General features: G+C 36.0%; 1 protein-coding gene across 7 annotated transcripts in view; it reads left to right on the plus strand.

Moving 5' to 3' along the window:
* SMARCA1 (SWI/SNF related, matrix associated, actin dependent regulator of chromatin, subfamily a, member 1) overlaps positions 1-13,978 on the plus strand; it is a 69,160-nt gene that overhangs the window by 19,041 nt on the left and 36,141 nt on the right. For 5 of the 7 annotated variants that reach the window (XM_067723678.1, XM_067723680.1, XM_067723679.1 and 2 more), the window contains exons 10-17: positions 1,258-1,367; positions 2,866-3,092; positions 4,205-4,326; positions 7,103-7,138; positions 8,058-8,210; positions 10,493-10,625; positions 11,207-11,355; positions 13,556-13,675. In XM_067723678.1, the coding sequence (XP_067579779.1) occupies positions 1,258-1,367; positions 2,866-3,092; positions 4,205-4,326; positions 7,103-7,138; positions 8,058-8,210; positions 10,493-10,625; positions 11,207-11,355; positions 13,556-13,675 (1,050 nt within the window). The remainder of the gene's footprint in view (positions 1-1,257; positions 1,368-2,865; positions 3,093-4,204; positions 4,327-7,102; positions 7,139-8,057; positions 8,211-10,492; positions 10,626-11,206; positions 11,356-13,555; positions 13,676-13,978) is intronic. The other 2 variants (XM_067723681.1, XM_067723676.1) reach the window with 1 other exon arrangement.

A 13,978-nucleotide genomic window follows, 5' to 3' on the forward strand; every position in this document is an offset into this window, starting at 1 on the left:
CCAACCATGGTCTTTTCTTTCTCTGTCCCTGAAAGTTTAGTGTTTCATAGGGCTTTGTCTTTGGCTTCCTTTTTCATATGTGCTCTCCCTGGGGGTTCACTCCCATAGTTTCAGCTACCACCTCTATACTTATAACTCCCAGATTTCTCTCTCCTTGTCTCTCTCCTAAGCTCTAGACTTACATGTCCCACTGCCTTCTGAGTCTTCTGCCTAAATGTCTCACAGTCAGTTGAAACTCTTAAAAATGCCACTTAGACAAATTTAAGAGGCCCAAGCAGGAAACCAGAAGTCTTCGTTTACACTTCCCTTTTCCTTACCTCCCATGGATCTCTAGTAATAATAGCCACAGTTTACCGATGTCTACTGTGGTTAAGCTCTACACATGTACTACCACAAATTGTCACAGAAGCCTTGAAACTAGGTGTCTTTATCCCCATTTAAAAATGCTTGGCATACACAAATACCATAAATCTATATGTTTTGGATGAATGGATGAGGAAACAGGCTTGGAAAAGTTAAAAGAACTTGCCCAGCTCACAACAGCTAATCAGGGACTGAGCTGGATGTAGAATCGGCCTGATCTGGGTTTGATTTCTGCTTCTACCACTTACTAGCAAGGTGACTTTGGTGACATTACTAACATTGAAATAATTGCCTTTCCCTCAAAGATTTATTGTAAGGATTTAATACTCTATCAAGTTCATGGTGTAGTATTTGGCACATTGCAGGTGCTCTAGAGATTTTTTTTTCTTGTGATAGAATTTGCCTTGCAGGTATACACTGATTGTTTCATGTTTTTTCTCTTTTCATTCGTATCTTCCTTAACATTGAACCATTTTCTCCTCATTCATATAGTTAACCATTTTTAAATGGCTTGAATTTTTGTTTCACTTTTAGAGACTCTTGGATCCATACTCTGACTTCAGATTTCCTCTCAGGTTTAAAAATATTGTATGACAGCAGATTTTTTAAAAAAGTATATTTTGTACTTTTTCAATAGTCAATAATCTTACTGTCTTAATTTTTAATGTCTTTTCTGCCATCAAATCATGAATGTCTAATTTAGGTCCCCTATTCTGAGCCTGTAATGGGCCGTTACTTGGTTCTTTTTTACCAAGAAAGTTGGCAACTGGTGTTGGTAGTGTTTTTCAGATTATACAGTGGGAAGTAAATTTCACATTAGGGTGTTGTCAATGAAATAAATGGTTTATAATATTGAATGTTTTATAAACTTTTATAAAAACTCTCACTTTTTAGGTTTTAAAACCATTTTTGTTACGGCGTATAAAAACTGATGTAGAGAAGAGCCTGCCTCCTAAAAAGGAAATCAAGATTTACTTGGGATTGAGTAAAATGCAGCGAGAATGGTGAGCTATTATATTTCCATTAGAATTTATTTATTAAAAATTAGCTTTGTGGGCTTCCCTGGTGGCACAGTGGTTGAGAGTCCGCCTGCCGATGCAGGGGACACGGGTTCGTGCCCCGGTCCGGGAAGATCCCACATGCCGCGGAGCGGCTGGGTCCGTGAGCCATGGCCGCTGAGCCTGCGCGTCCGGAGCCTGTGCTCCGCAACGGGAGAGGCCACAACAGTGAGAGGCCCGCGTACCGGAAAAAAAAAAAAAAGCTTTGTAGTGGTTCAGTTGTGCCTTTAGTTCAAAAATTACATTTTTATGTTTAAATGCCAAGTTAAGTAGTTCAGATATTTTAATAGAAAATTGATGAGTATTTTATTTAACCTTTAGGAAAGAGCATGGGCCTTGGAGTCTATAGACCTGTGTTTGAGTCAGTGCTTTGCCTCTTAATAGCTACTTAGCTTGGACAAGTTATGTAATCTCAGTTTCCCTTCTGTAAAATGGGGGTAATAATACTTAGCTTATAAGGATGTTAGGGTTAAAGGGGATAATGTCACCGGCACATTTGCTAGTTATTCTTGCTTTTTCCATCAATGAAAAAAGCAAGCTTGTATTTGATAAATACAAGCAGAGCAGGAAATTGACAAGAGGAGTCACAAGGAATCATAAATTTAAACATAAAATTAAACATGTTAGTAATGTAATAATGCTACTAAGAGAAGCAAAGTGTTGCTTATATAAATAAAATTAGATAATTTATAATATACAGTGACTTCTCTATTATTGAAGCCAGTATAGAGGAGTGGTAAAGAGTATATTTCTCTGGACTCAGACGTTAAGATCAAACCCTCGCTTTGTCCCTTTCTGTGGCTCTGAATAAATTGTTTCACTTCTTTTAGCTGCCTGAATTTCCATCTGTAAAATGGCAGTGACCCTAGTACTTACCTTGGAGTTGTAAAGATTTAACAAGATGATTCATATACCTGGCACTTGCACTCAGTACAAGTTGGCCGTCGTTATAATTAAATATTATTACTGTCCAGGTGGATATGTAGGTCTGTTTTCTCCTGGGTGAAGGTCTAGAAAAGACAATAAAAATGTTTATAGGATCAGAAAAAAATGACCTATGAAGACAGGTATAAGAAATTGCAATTGTTTTTAACTCAAACAAGTAAAAGCCAGATACCAACTTTCAGCAAATATTGTAGTTATTAAATATTAATAATTATCAGATGTAGTTGTCTGAATTGTTATCAGCTGATGGCAATTTTTAGCAATGGATAAAGCAGGAGGAAATAGGTTTATAGGCAACATACAAGTTAAAATATTCAGATCGTCACTATTTTTTGGTTTTGCTGATCAAATTTAGTCTCAAATCAAATCTTTTTGTTTTTCTTTAAATAGGAATCTAAGCAGATCACCAAAGGGACATTATTTTTTTTCCAAAGGGACATTTCTTGATGGCATTAAGCCTTTATAATAGTTGATGATTAATTATAGTTTAAAATTTTAGGTATACAAAAATCCTGATGAAAGATATTGATGTTCTAAACTCTGCTGGCAAAATGGACAAGATGCGGCTCTTAAACATTCTGATGCAGCTTCGAAAGTGTTGTAATCACCCTTACCTGTTTGATGGTGCTGAACCTGGTCCACCGTATACCACTGATGAGCACATTGTTAGCAACAGTGGTAAAATGGTAGTTCTTGATAAACTGTTGGCCAAACTCAAGGAACAGGGTGAGTTACAAATCTTCAAATTAATGTGAAGTAACTTAATATTGTATATGAATAACATTTTGCATAATCATTTGTCATTCATTCATTCACTTGTTCAGCACACATTGTTGAGTATTTACTGTTTGTCAGGAATTGTCCTATGGGCTGGGTATACAAAGATGCACAAGACAACAGTCCTTGCCTTGTAGATGCTCACAGTACAGTGAGGAGGAATAGTTGCAGGTCACTGTGATAGTGCTGTGATATGCTGAGAGATTGGGAGTTGGGGAAGTCTTCACAAAGATGATGTTTGAGGTGAGCACGGGAGAATGGGTAGGAGTAAACCATGAGAAAAAGGAAGGGAAGGGTGTTCCACATCTTCAGTGAAGCAGAGGTTTGAAAGAAGGGAATGTAGAGCTTGTGGTATTTGGGTAGAGTGGCAGTGGATGAGTCTGGGAAGATGGATGGGGCCATTACAAAAGGCCTTTTACACTATGATTTAAGGAGTTTGGACTATTTTGAAGGTGGTGGGGGTGGTCATAGAACATTTGGCTGTGGACAGTGATGTGATCAGACTTGTATGTTAGGAAGAGAAGCTTGGAAGCAGCATGGGGGTGTATCTACTGAGGATGAGAGACTAGAAACATCCTCAGGATGGAGTAAAGGCAGATTTTATTTTATTTATTTATTATTTTTAAAATTTATTTTTTTGTCATTTAAATTTTATTTTATTTATTTTTTATACAGAAGGTTCTTATTAGTTATCTGTTTTATACATATTAGTGTATATATGTCAATCTCAATCTCCCAATTCAACCCACCACTTCCTCCCTCTTGGTGTCCGGACATTTGTTCTCTACATCTGTGTCTCTATTTCTAGTAAGGGAAGATTTTAAATCATCTCAGTATGTGTGGAGGATTTTGAAGACCTTAAAAATGTGTAACTCAACAAATGCATACTTATGTATAGTATCCCTTGAAGGTGTGTGTGTGTGTGTGTGTGTGTGTGTGGTTAGTGGAGTGTTCATGTGCTATATATTTATATTGCAAATGATGTTTACTTTTATTTTTGTAACTTTCAAGTTAGTTTTACACAAGATGAACCACTTGCTTTTTTTGGTGAAATGTTTTAGGTTCAAGGGTTCTCATTTTTAGCCAGATGACTCGCTTGCTGGACATTTTGGAGGATTATTGTATGTGGCGTGGTTACGAGTATTGTCGACTGGATGGACAAACCCCACATGAAGAAAGAGAGGTGAGGAAGAGAAAATAAAACAAGACTTGAAAAATCAGAGTTCAATTAAGCCACGTTTTTCATCATTAGGTAGTTTTGAACTTTGGCCTTTTCTTTAGCTAGGTGCATTGAATTTCTCACTACCATCTCTCTCTCTTTGAGATCTTTAGCTGGACTTCCATTACACTGGCTCTTTAAAAATCTTTCTTTCCAAGGTTTTCAAAGACATCCTAAGTTATCTATTACATCCTTACCTCCTCTAATCACTGCTGTCTCTGGCCTTTTGACTACTTGTTTCTCAGTTTACTCTTTGACCCCTGATTCTGTGTCATTTTCTTTTCTTGTTTTGCCTCCTACATTAGAGCCTCGCCATTCATGGAGCTTAACAGTTGAGATTGTTTCAATTTATGAGCAACCATAGACTCATGAGACAGTAATTTGTAAAGGGAATGATCTCAGTCTTACAGAAATTTTGTACAACTGAAATGGGACAACATAGGTGTAGGAGCTTATCATGCACTTGGATTTTGGAGTACTAAAAGGTTGGTGTGCAGGAATGAGTCACTTAGCTAATGAGGAAGCCTGCCTAGCACCCACTAGTTTTCTGTAATTTGGAAATTCTTGAAGATTTTTAGATGACTTCTCATGAATGTCAGGGGTCTAATGTATTTTAAGCCCTTTAAAGCACTTTTTTTTTTTTGAGGGAGAGGGCTTTGCTAATTTATCTTCTCTTTTCTGTGATCCTTCAGGGCTCTGTCTTTGGCCTCTGTTTTAAGTCTATACTCATGCTCTGGGCAGAGATCGTGATTTCATGGTATAGTGGAAAATGCATTGAACTTGGTTTCAGAAGACCTGAACTTAACACCAACTCCACCACTATGCGTGCAAGCTATTTAATCCTCTGAGCCTCAGTATCTTTGACTCTTTATTATAAGGGTAATATTAATGCTTAGGCTTCTGTTTTCCTGACAGTGTTGTGAGGATCACTGCATATAATATGTATGAACAGAGTTTTTGTACTATGTAGTGCAGTATAGCCCACAGGTCATGAAAGTGCACACAGGCCTTTTCACCTCTCAGCTCTAGGACCCCTTCTCAGGCCACAAAGACTCTCAGCCTGTGTCCCTCTCCTTCCATAGCTGCAGTGGGCACTCTGTCCCTTGTGTGCCTCCTTAGTGAAACCTGGCATAGTGTACGATAGTGTCCACAGCAGGAGCACAGGCCCTTTTCACATTAAGGGTTTCCCTGCTACACACTGTGGGAAAACAGTTGTGGTAATATTTATAAATGAGGATGTTTCAAAGCTTATGCTGTTGCCTGCTCTTTAGTCTTTTACCCTCTCTGAAATGGTAACTTGAATCTTTATTGGGCTTTCGCTGATTTATTCCTGGGAATGGATTTCTCCAAATCCACATTAAGCATAGTACCATTCAAGATGGCCCTTCTTCCCGGAATGAAGATGATACTAAGGCAGAAGAGTAGGTGCTTTCTGATCTCAAATAGCCAATTTGCATTTCTGTCTAATCTCTCTGCTCATGAATAATGTGGACTTTACCTAATTATGCTCCAATTATCTGGTTTCTTAAAATGTTAAATAATGTTCTCCTTTCAGAGACTTTGAATCACATGCTTTGACTTTAGATATAGCAAAGTGAGGGACTTCTCTGGCGGTCCAGTGGTTGAGACTCTGCCTTCCAGTGCAGGGGGTGCGGGTTCGATCCCTGGCTAGGGAGCTAAGATCCCACATGCCTTGCAGCCAAAAATCCAAAACATAAAATAGAAGCAATATTGTAACAAATTCAATGAAGACTTTAAAAACGGTCCACATCAAAAAAAAAATCTTTAAAACAAAAAAGATATAGCAAAGTGAGAGCTGTTTGTTTTGTTTTGGAAATGTCCTGCCTTCCCATTATGTTGTTGTTCAGACAAGCATTTCATCTATTTTCCTAGTAAGAAGGGGAAGACTACCTTTAATTCCTTACTCGATTTGTTTGCGAGCTGTTAATAAGCAATTCTTTCTCAATAGCAGCTGGATTTGCCCTTTCTCCATTGCTACAGCTAAATTCAGCTAGCTCCTCACTTTTATGGGGAAAGGAACTAACATTTGTCAAGCAACGACTATGAGCTAGGCAACTTAGAGTTCCAGCTGAATTCTCCCAGCAGCCCAGTAAAGTATTGGCATAATTTTCTCCACTTGAAACTGTGTCTCGGAGAGGTTAAATGCTTGCTGAGAACCACATGTGTAATAAATGGTAGAGTTATGATTCACGCCCAGGTTTTTGCTATTTCCTCTACACCAAATTGCCTCTCACTACACCATGCTGCTTTCTGTACTGCCCCCTCTACATGCTGTATGGACTGCGGCAGAGTCACCTTCTCTGTCTGCAACTTTTGACCATGCCATTCCATTCCTTAAAAATAGAACTTCCTGTATTTTGCGATTATGAAAGTAATATATGATTGCCAAGGAAATCTTGAGAAGAAAAGTATTTCTGGCCAATGTTTTTATGCATATATAATATATAAATAATTAATATTATACTCTATACACTACATATGAAGTTCAGTATCCTGATACTTTTTACTCAACATTATATTGTACTTTCCTATATCAGTAAAAAATATCATTGTAAAAATAATTTTAGTGTGATATTTCATCCTGTGGACATACAATAAATAATTTATCCCCCTATTGTTGATCATTCAGGTTGTTTCCAATTTTTCACTATTATAAATAATGCTTAAGTAAAAGTCCTTATACATAAATCTTTGTGCCCATCTCTGATTATTTCCTTAGGATAAATTCCTAGAAGTGGAATTACTGGGTCAAAGGGTATGAACACTTTTAAGACTCTTGATGCATATTGCCAAATTGCTTTCCAGAAAGGTTGTACCAATTTACACTCCCAGCAGCAATGTATGAGAGTGCCCGTCTCACCGCCCCCTCGTCAACATTGAGTATATCATTTTTTTAATCTTTAAAAAATGGTATTATGTTGTTTTAATTTGCATTTATTTGATTACTAGTGAGATTGAACATTATTCTTGTGTTTATTAGCCATTCGTACTTGTTCTTTTGTGTACTGTCCTTTTTTTTCTCATTTTTCTATTGCGGTCTTAGTGTTTCTTTCTAATTAATTTGTATGAGATCTTTATATAGCAAGGATATTAACATCCTATTAATTTTTAAGACTCTTCACTGAATATCCCTGGATTACCTTCCTGATTTTCCTCATTACTTCCCTGTTTGCTCCTTTTCACCATATGGAAATAAATCTACTTACCTTCCCCTCTATCTGTTGCTCTCATTCCCATTTCTAAACTTTTATCTCTCTTGGTTGGTCTTCTATACCTTCTTTATTAATTCTTCATAAATTAATGGGAATGAAGTTGAGATATCTGACATTTTACCCCCTAGATATATTTTAGCTCCCACTCAATTAAAACATTTTCACTATTATTATTTTAAAATAATTTAAATGATTGATTAATTGCTTAGTTAAATTTGTCTTTGTGATTGTTCTTTTTATTGAGGTAAGCTTCTAAAGGTTAGGAACGTTATGTAATACACTTTTTACTGTACACATAGTACAGTTTATAGATAGATGCTTAAATATTTTTGAAGATGGAAGAATATTACAAAGTGGGGTTTTGAGCATGCATGTTAAAATGTTTATTTCTTTCTTAAGGACTCTGGTAATATAATTTGATTTTTCTCTCTTTTTCTTCCATCTCCTGTCAATTAAATAAAGGAAGCAATAGAGGCCTTTAATGTTCCTAATAGTAGCAAATTCATCTTTATGCTGAGTACCAGGGCTGGAGGTCTTGGAATTAACTTGGCAAGTGCTGATGTGGTTATACTATATGACTCAGACTGGAATCCACAGGTTGATCTACAAGCTATGGTTAGTAATCTTTAATGGTATCAGAAATTTACCTTAGCTCGGAAAACTATTGTTATTTATACAGCACAAAGGTAATTTATGATGAAATGGTAACAACAATCTTTGGGGGATTTTGTAGATGTTAAAATAGATTTTTCTGGAAAACAAAGTTGCTGTGCTAATTGCAAAAAACAAACAAAACAAAAACAAATACACCCCAAGCCCAACTATAGCATTTGTGTGTTGATTTTGGCTTTTATCATGAAACAGAAATGTCATTTTTTCCCACTCCTAAATATTGAAGAGGGCACATACATATGTTTTAATGAAAAGGGTTTAAAAATTAGTCTTTCAGTATTAATTTCCTTAACAACTAAATATATTAAAATCCTTAGCACTGAAATTGGGAGAGATAGGGTTTTAATTTCTGTTATAAAACAATTGGGGCAAGAAGGTAAAAAGGTAACAAAGGAATATATTCCAGGAAAACATTTGCTACCTAAGGACACCATCAGAAACTACTCTATGTTTAAAAAAGATTCAGGGAGCTTTTCTTACCTTTCATCATGGTATCATTTATTGAACTAGAGCTACAACTTGAGTCACTGTGACTCAAGTTTTGAGATTATATATAATTTCAGAGGTAAAAAGATAAAACATAGCTATGCATTCAAAATCCCAGGAATTTATGGGACAACTGACTGTCTTTGGAAATGATTAAAGTCATATGCCAATGAGGCAGAGCTTAGAAGTCGTCCCTTTTCTTTTATAATAGAGAATTGAAAATATTGACCATCGGGACATTTTAAAATCCACATGCTTTGGCATAATTGTTACTGCTTTAGGTACCAAACTGCATGTTTGATGTGACTAAGTTGGAGTAAGCCCCAGTAAGTTACAGTGTTACTGAACTGGAAAACTTACTGGTGACACTTTATTTCCTTAAAAGTGTTAGAGGATAGCTGATCTTTCACGATTTACCGATTTGAGTTTGAAATGTAAATATGTGTAGGGGTGTTGCATTCTCTCTCAGTGTGCTGTGTTGAAACTGTTACTGGCTCTAGTGTTTTTATATTTAGTACAAGGGCTGTTTTGAACCCTGTTTCTTTGATTTTTTTTTTCTCGACCAGCCTCCTCCCTTCACCTATTTGCCCTGGCAGCTTCTTGTGTTTTAAAAACACTCCCCCTGCAATGAACATTGTGGTACATGACTCTTTGAATTATGGTTTTCTCAGGGTATATGCCCAGTAGTGGGATTGCTGGGTCGTATGGTAGTTCTCTTTTTAGTTTTTTAAGGAACCTCCATACTGTTCTCCATAGTGACTGCTAAAAAAAAAAAAAAAAAAAAAAAAAAAGGTCATGAAGAACCTAGGGGCAAGATGGGAATAAAGACACAGACCTACTAGAGAATGGACTTGAAGATACGGGGAAGGGGAAGGGGAAGCTGGGACGAAGTGAGAGAGTGGCATGGACATATATACACTACCGAACGTAAAATAGATAGCTAAGTGGGAAGCAGCCGCATAGCACAGGGAGATCAGCTTGGTGCTTTGTGACCATCTAGAGGGGTGGGATAGGGAGGGTGGGAGGGAGAGAGACACAAGAGGGAAGAGATATGGGGACATATGTATAACTGATTCACTTTGTTATAAAGCAGAAACTAACACACCATTGTAAAGCAATTATACTCCAATAAAGATGTTTAAAACAAAAACAAAAACACTCCCCCTAGCTGTTTATAGGTTATCAGAACTTGCCACCTGTCACACCTTTACCAACTGTAAACCATAGGACCAGTTCAAGACCATACAGTAAGGGTATTAATAACCCATTAATTTTTATGACCCTTTATTACAGATCCCTGAATTGCCTCAGTAAACAGAAAGAACTGCTTGCTGATGAGAGAAAGCTGACTTTTGCCACCAAAGCAGCCCTTATTAACTAATTTGCCCCTCACTTAAAAAACTCCTTGCTAGTGTGGAAGATGTTTGTATTTAATGGCTTAAAGTTACTTAGTAACTTAATCCAGAAGCTTTCAGCTCTCTTTAGTCCTCATCTTAAAGGGGTTTTGTCTGTTGTCCTTCTGGAAATTTCCATTAATGGTACGGCAGAATATTTGCAGATTTCTGTGTTCCCAGGGGTCTCTAGATATTCTTAATATTCTTTACCCTCGTTTCAAAAATGGCAGGTCTAGAGAGATCAGGAACTAATTTTTATTTTCAGAATTTTATAGCATAAGCTTGCTATACCATACATTTTATCCAGAATGCCCAATGTCTTATATTAGGATTTTTTTCTACTAGGATCGGGCACATCGTATCGGTCAGAAGAAGCCAGTACGTGTATTTCGTCTCATCACCGACAACACCGTTGAAGAAAGGATTGTTGAAAGAGCTGAGATAAAACTGAGACTTGACTCAATTGTCATACAACAAGGTATTTATACGTGTAAACTGAATTAGGTGTTCTTTTTGAAAAACACGTGCAGTTTTCTTCAGAGGAGATTACTTTTAATGAAAGTTGACCAAAATCTGCAAACTTAGTAAAAGAAAAAAGTCAAATTAAAAAAAATGCTAATTTAAATCTGCCTATTTTGAAACCTGGCATTCAGTATATGGAGTAGGTACTTGAACATCACTAGCTTATAGCTGAATGTCAGTGGCATGTCTTTTGAAGTACTTGGTATTATTTAGCAGATAAAATGTTTGGTTTAAAAATTTTAGAACATGTATTAGAGGGTGCCTTTTCCTACAGAACAATTTGATCTGAGAAATGAAGTTTGAACATGAAAAAATGTTTCTGTCCTATGTTTTAACTGAATTTTATAGAAGGAAATTCATATTGAAATAGAAGGTATGGTAGAAGAAAAACTTGCAGGGTTGTTCTTTTAAAAAATTACTTTAAAGCTCACTAAAGTTTTACTTATGTTTAAATGTAGTAGTTTCTGATTAGAACTAATATGCTATGCTTTCTCTGGAATATCATTGCATATATACAACTTTTATTTTTATTATCAGGAAGACTTATTGACCAACAGTCTAACAAGATGGCAAAAGAGGAAATGTTACAAATGATACGTCATGGAGCCACCCATGTTTTTGCTTCTAAAGAAAGTGAGCTGACAGATGAAGACATTACAACTCTTCTGGAAAGAGGGGAAAAGAAGGTTAGTTAAAATGGCATTTTGTTTTCATGATGGATTGCTTTAACATCAGTTTATTTCAGCATGATTATTGTAGTGTGTTGTTTCAAATGCATGTTTCAAATGACTCATGTTCTAAGAATTTGTAGATTTATATCCAGGGATAATTTAGGGGTTTTTTTTTAGTTTAATTTTTGGTGAGAAGAGTAGGAACCGGAGTTTAAAATTGAGTGACCTTATATCTCATGCTTATAATATTGGTATTTACTCTACTTAAAAGCCCCAAAAATGTTGTGTTTAATCACTTGTATCAGGACTGCATTTTTGTGACTTTTTTGCATGGGATTAGAAATTATCTACTGATACATTGTGTTAACTGAAACTTTTGTGAACATTTTGTAAAATATTAAAGCATTATTTGTTAAAGTATAATAAGCTGTTTCAGAATATTGCAATTTTGTGTTGAATTTACCTTTTTTCACAAATTATTATGGATAATTTCAAACATAAGCAAAAGTAGACAGAATAGTGTAATGAACCCCCATGTACTTATCACCTGTTTCCAACAACCATTAACCAGTCCTGCCCCATTCACAGCCCCAGTTCATCTTCCTGCCCCATTCACAGCCCCAGTTCATCAACCAGTCCTGCCCCATTCACAGCCCCAGTTCAATCTCAGCCATATCATTTCAGCTGTAAATATTTCACTATGTATTTCTAAAATATAAGAACTCTTTAAAAACATAACCATGATGGCATTGTCCCACCTGAAAAACCCCAATAATTCTTTAACAGCAAAAATCCAGTTATAATTCAAATTTCCAATTATCTCAGAAGTAGCTAAGCTTTTTTAAAACTTTTTTAAAAATCAGAATGCATATAAGGTCTATACATTGTCATTGGTTGATATGTCATATGTATCCTTTTTAATCTGTAGGTTCTCCCCCCATTTATGTATTATTTCCCTTGTAATTTATTTGGTGAAGAAACTGGATTGTTTGCCTTTTGAGTTGCTCACAGTCTAGATTTTGCTGATTCCATCCCCACGGAGTATTTTACCATGTTCACTTATGTACTGTATTTCCTGTAAATTGGTCGAATTTACTTTTCAGACTATTTTTTGTTTCTGAGGCTATATCTCCATACATTTATATTATAGCCCCAGCACTTATTTATTTTATAACTGACCTCCCACCCCCCACCTCTGGCAACCAGCCAATCTGTTCTCTGGGTCTGTGAGTTAGGTTTTCTTTTTTTTTAGATTCCACATATCAGTGAGATCATATGGTATTTTTCTTTCTCTGTCTGACTTATTTCATTTAGCATAATAGCCTCAAGGTCCATCCACATTGTCTCAAATGGCAGGATTTCCTTCTCTTTAATGGCTGAGTAATGTTCCATTGTATACATTTACACCACATTTTCTTTATCCATTCATCCATCGATGGACGCTTAGGTTGTTTCCATGTCTTGGCTATTGTAAATAGTGCTGTAACGAACATGGGGGTGCAGGTAGGTATCTTTTCAAGTTAGTGTCTTCATTTCCTTCAAATAAATTCCCAGGAGTGGAATTTGGAATTGCTGGATCATATGGTAACTCTATTTTTAATTTTTTGAGGAACCTCCATACTGTTTTCTACATTTCCTTAACCAATTTACATTCCCACCAACAGTGTAGGAGGGTTCCCTTTTCTCCACATCCTCTCCAGCATTTATTATTTGTAGACTTTTTGATGATGGCCATTCTAACAAGTGTGAGGTGATATCTCATTGTAGCTTTGATTTGCATTTCCCTGACGATTAGTGATATTTAGTACCTTTTCACGTATCTGAAGCCATATGTTGGAATTTGAACAATCTTGTGTTCCTGTGTTTTATGTTAGCGTGCAAATGTGTTGTTTAATCCAAGTTTGCCTTTGTTTTAGCATTAGCCATGTGTCCCATTAAAATTATGCAGCAGAAATTATAATATGGCTACATTTTCAATGACAAAAGATTTTAAAGAAAGCCTAAGTGAGAACACTTAAGAGCCATTTAAGTATTTAAAATACTTGGGGCAAATTAAATTTATATTCAAGTTTGATGTTAACATTGCATTATTACCTTGTAAATTAACAGACTGCATATTTCATATCAAAACCTGACTTTTAAAAAGATAGAAAATCCACAGATTTTTATAAGTAATTCAGTGATAATTTTCTAATTTCAATGCCTTCAACTTTAGACTGCAGAGATGAATGAACGCTTGCAGAAAATGGGAGAGTCTTCTCTGAGAAATTTTAGAATGGACACTGAACAAAGTTTGTACAAGTTTGAAGGAGAAGATTATAGAGAAAAACAGAAGGTAACTTTTTACCCTCAACCATTAGATTCTCAAATTAGCATTTCTTCCCGTAACAATTATATATTTAACAAAACACTGGCACTTACCTATCACAATACTGTGCTACAGCGTGAAAGTGATGTATGTCAAAATGATCTTATCTAAGGGCTGGTTTATTATTATTATTATTACCACCACCATCAACATCATTTTTGCTGTTGCTGCTACTACCACTACCACCACTTTTGTTTTTGAGAAGCAGTATAGGATGTGGTTGAGTTCCTGGATTCTAAAGCTGAAATCACAACTCGATCACTAATTGAC

Source organism: Pseudorca crassidens, chromosome X (assembly GCF_039906515.1).
Source record: "Pseudorca crassidens isolate mPseCra1 chromosome X, mPseCra1.hap1, whole genome shotgun sequence".
Classification (NCBI taxonomy): domain Eukaryota; kingdom Metazoa; phylum Chordata; class Mammalia; order Artiodactyla; family Delphinidae; genus Pseudorca; species Pseudorca crassidens.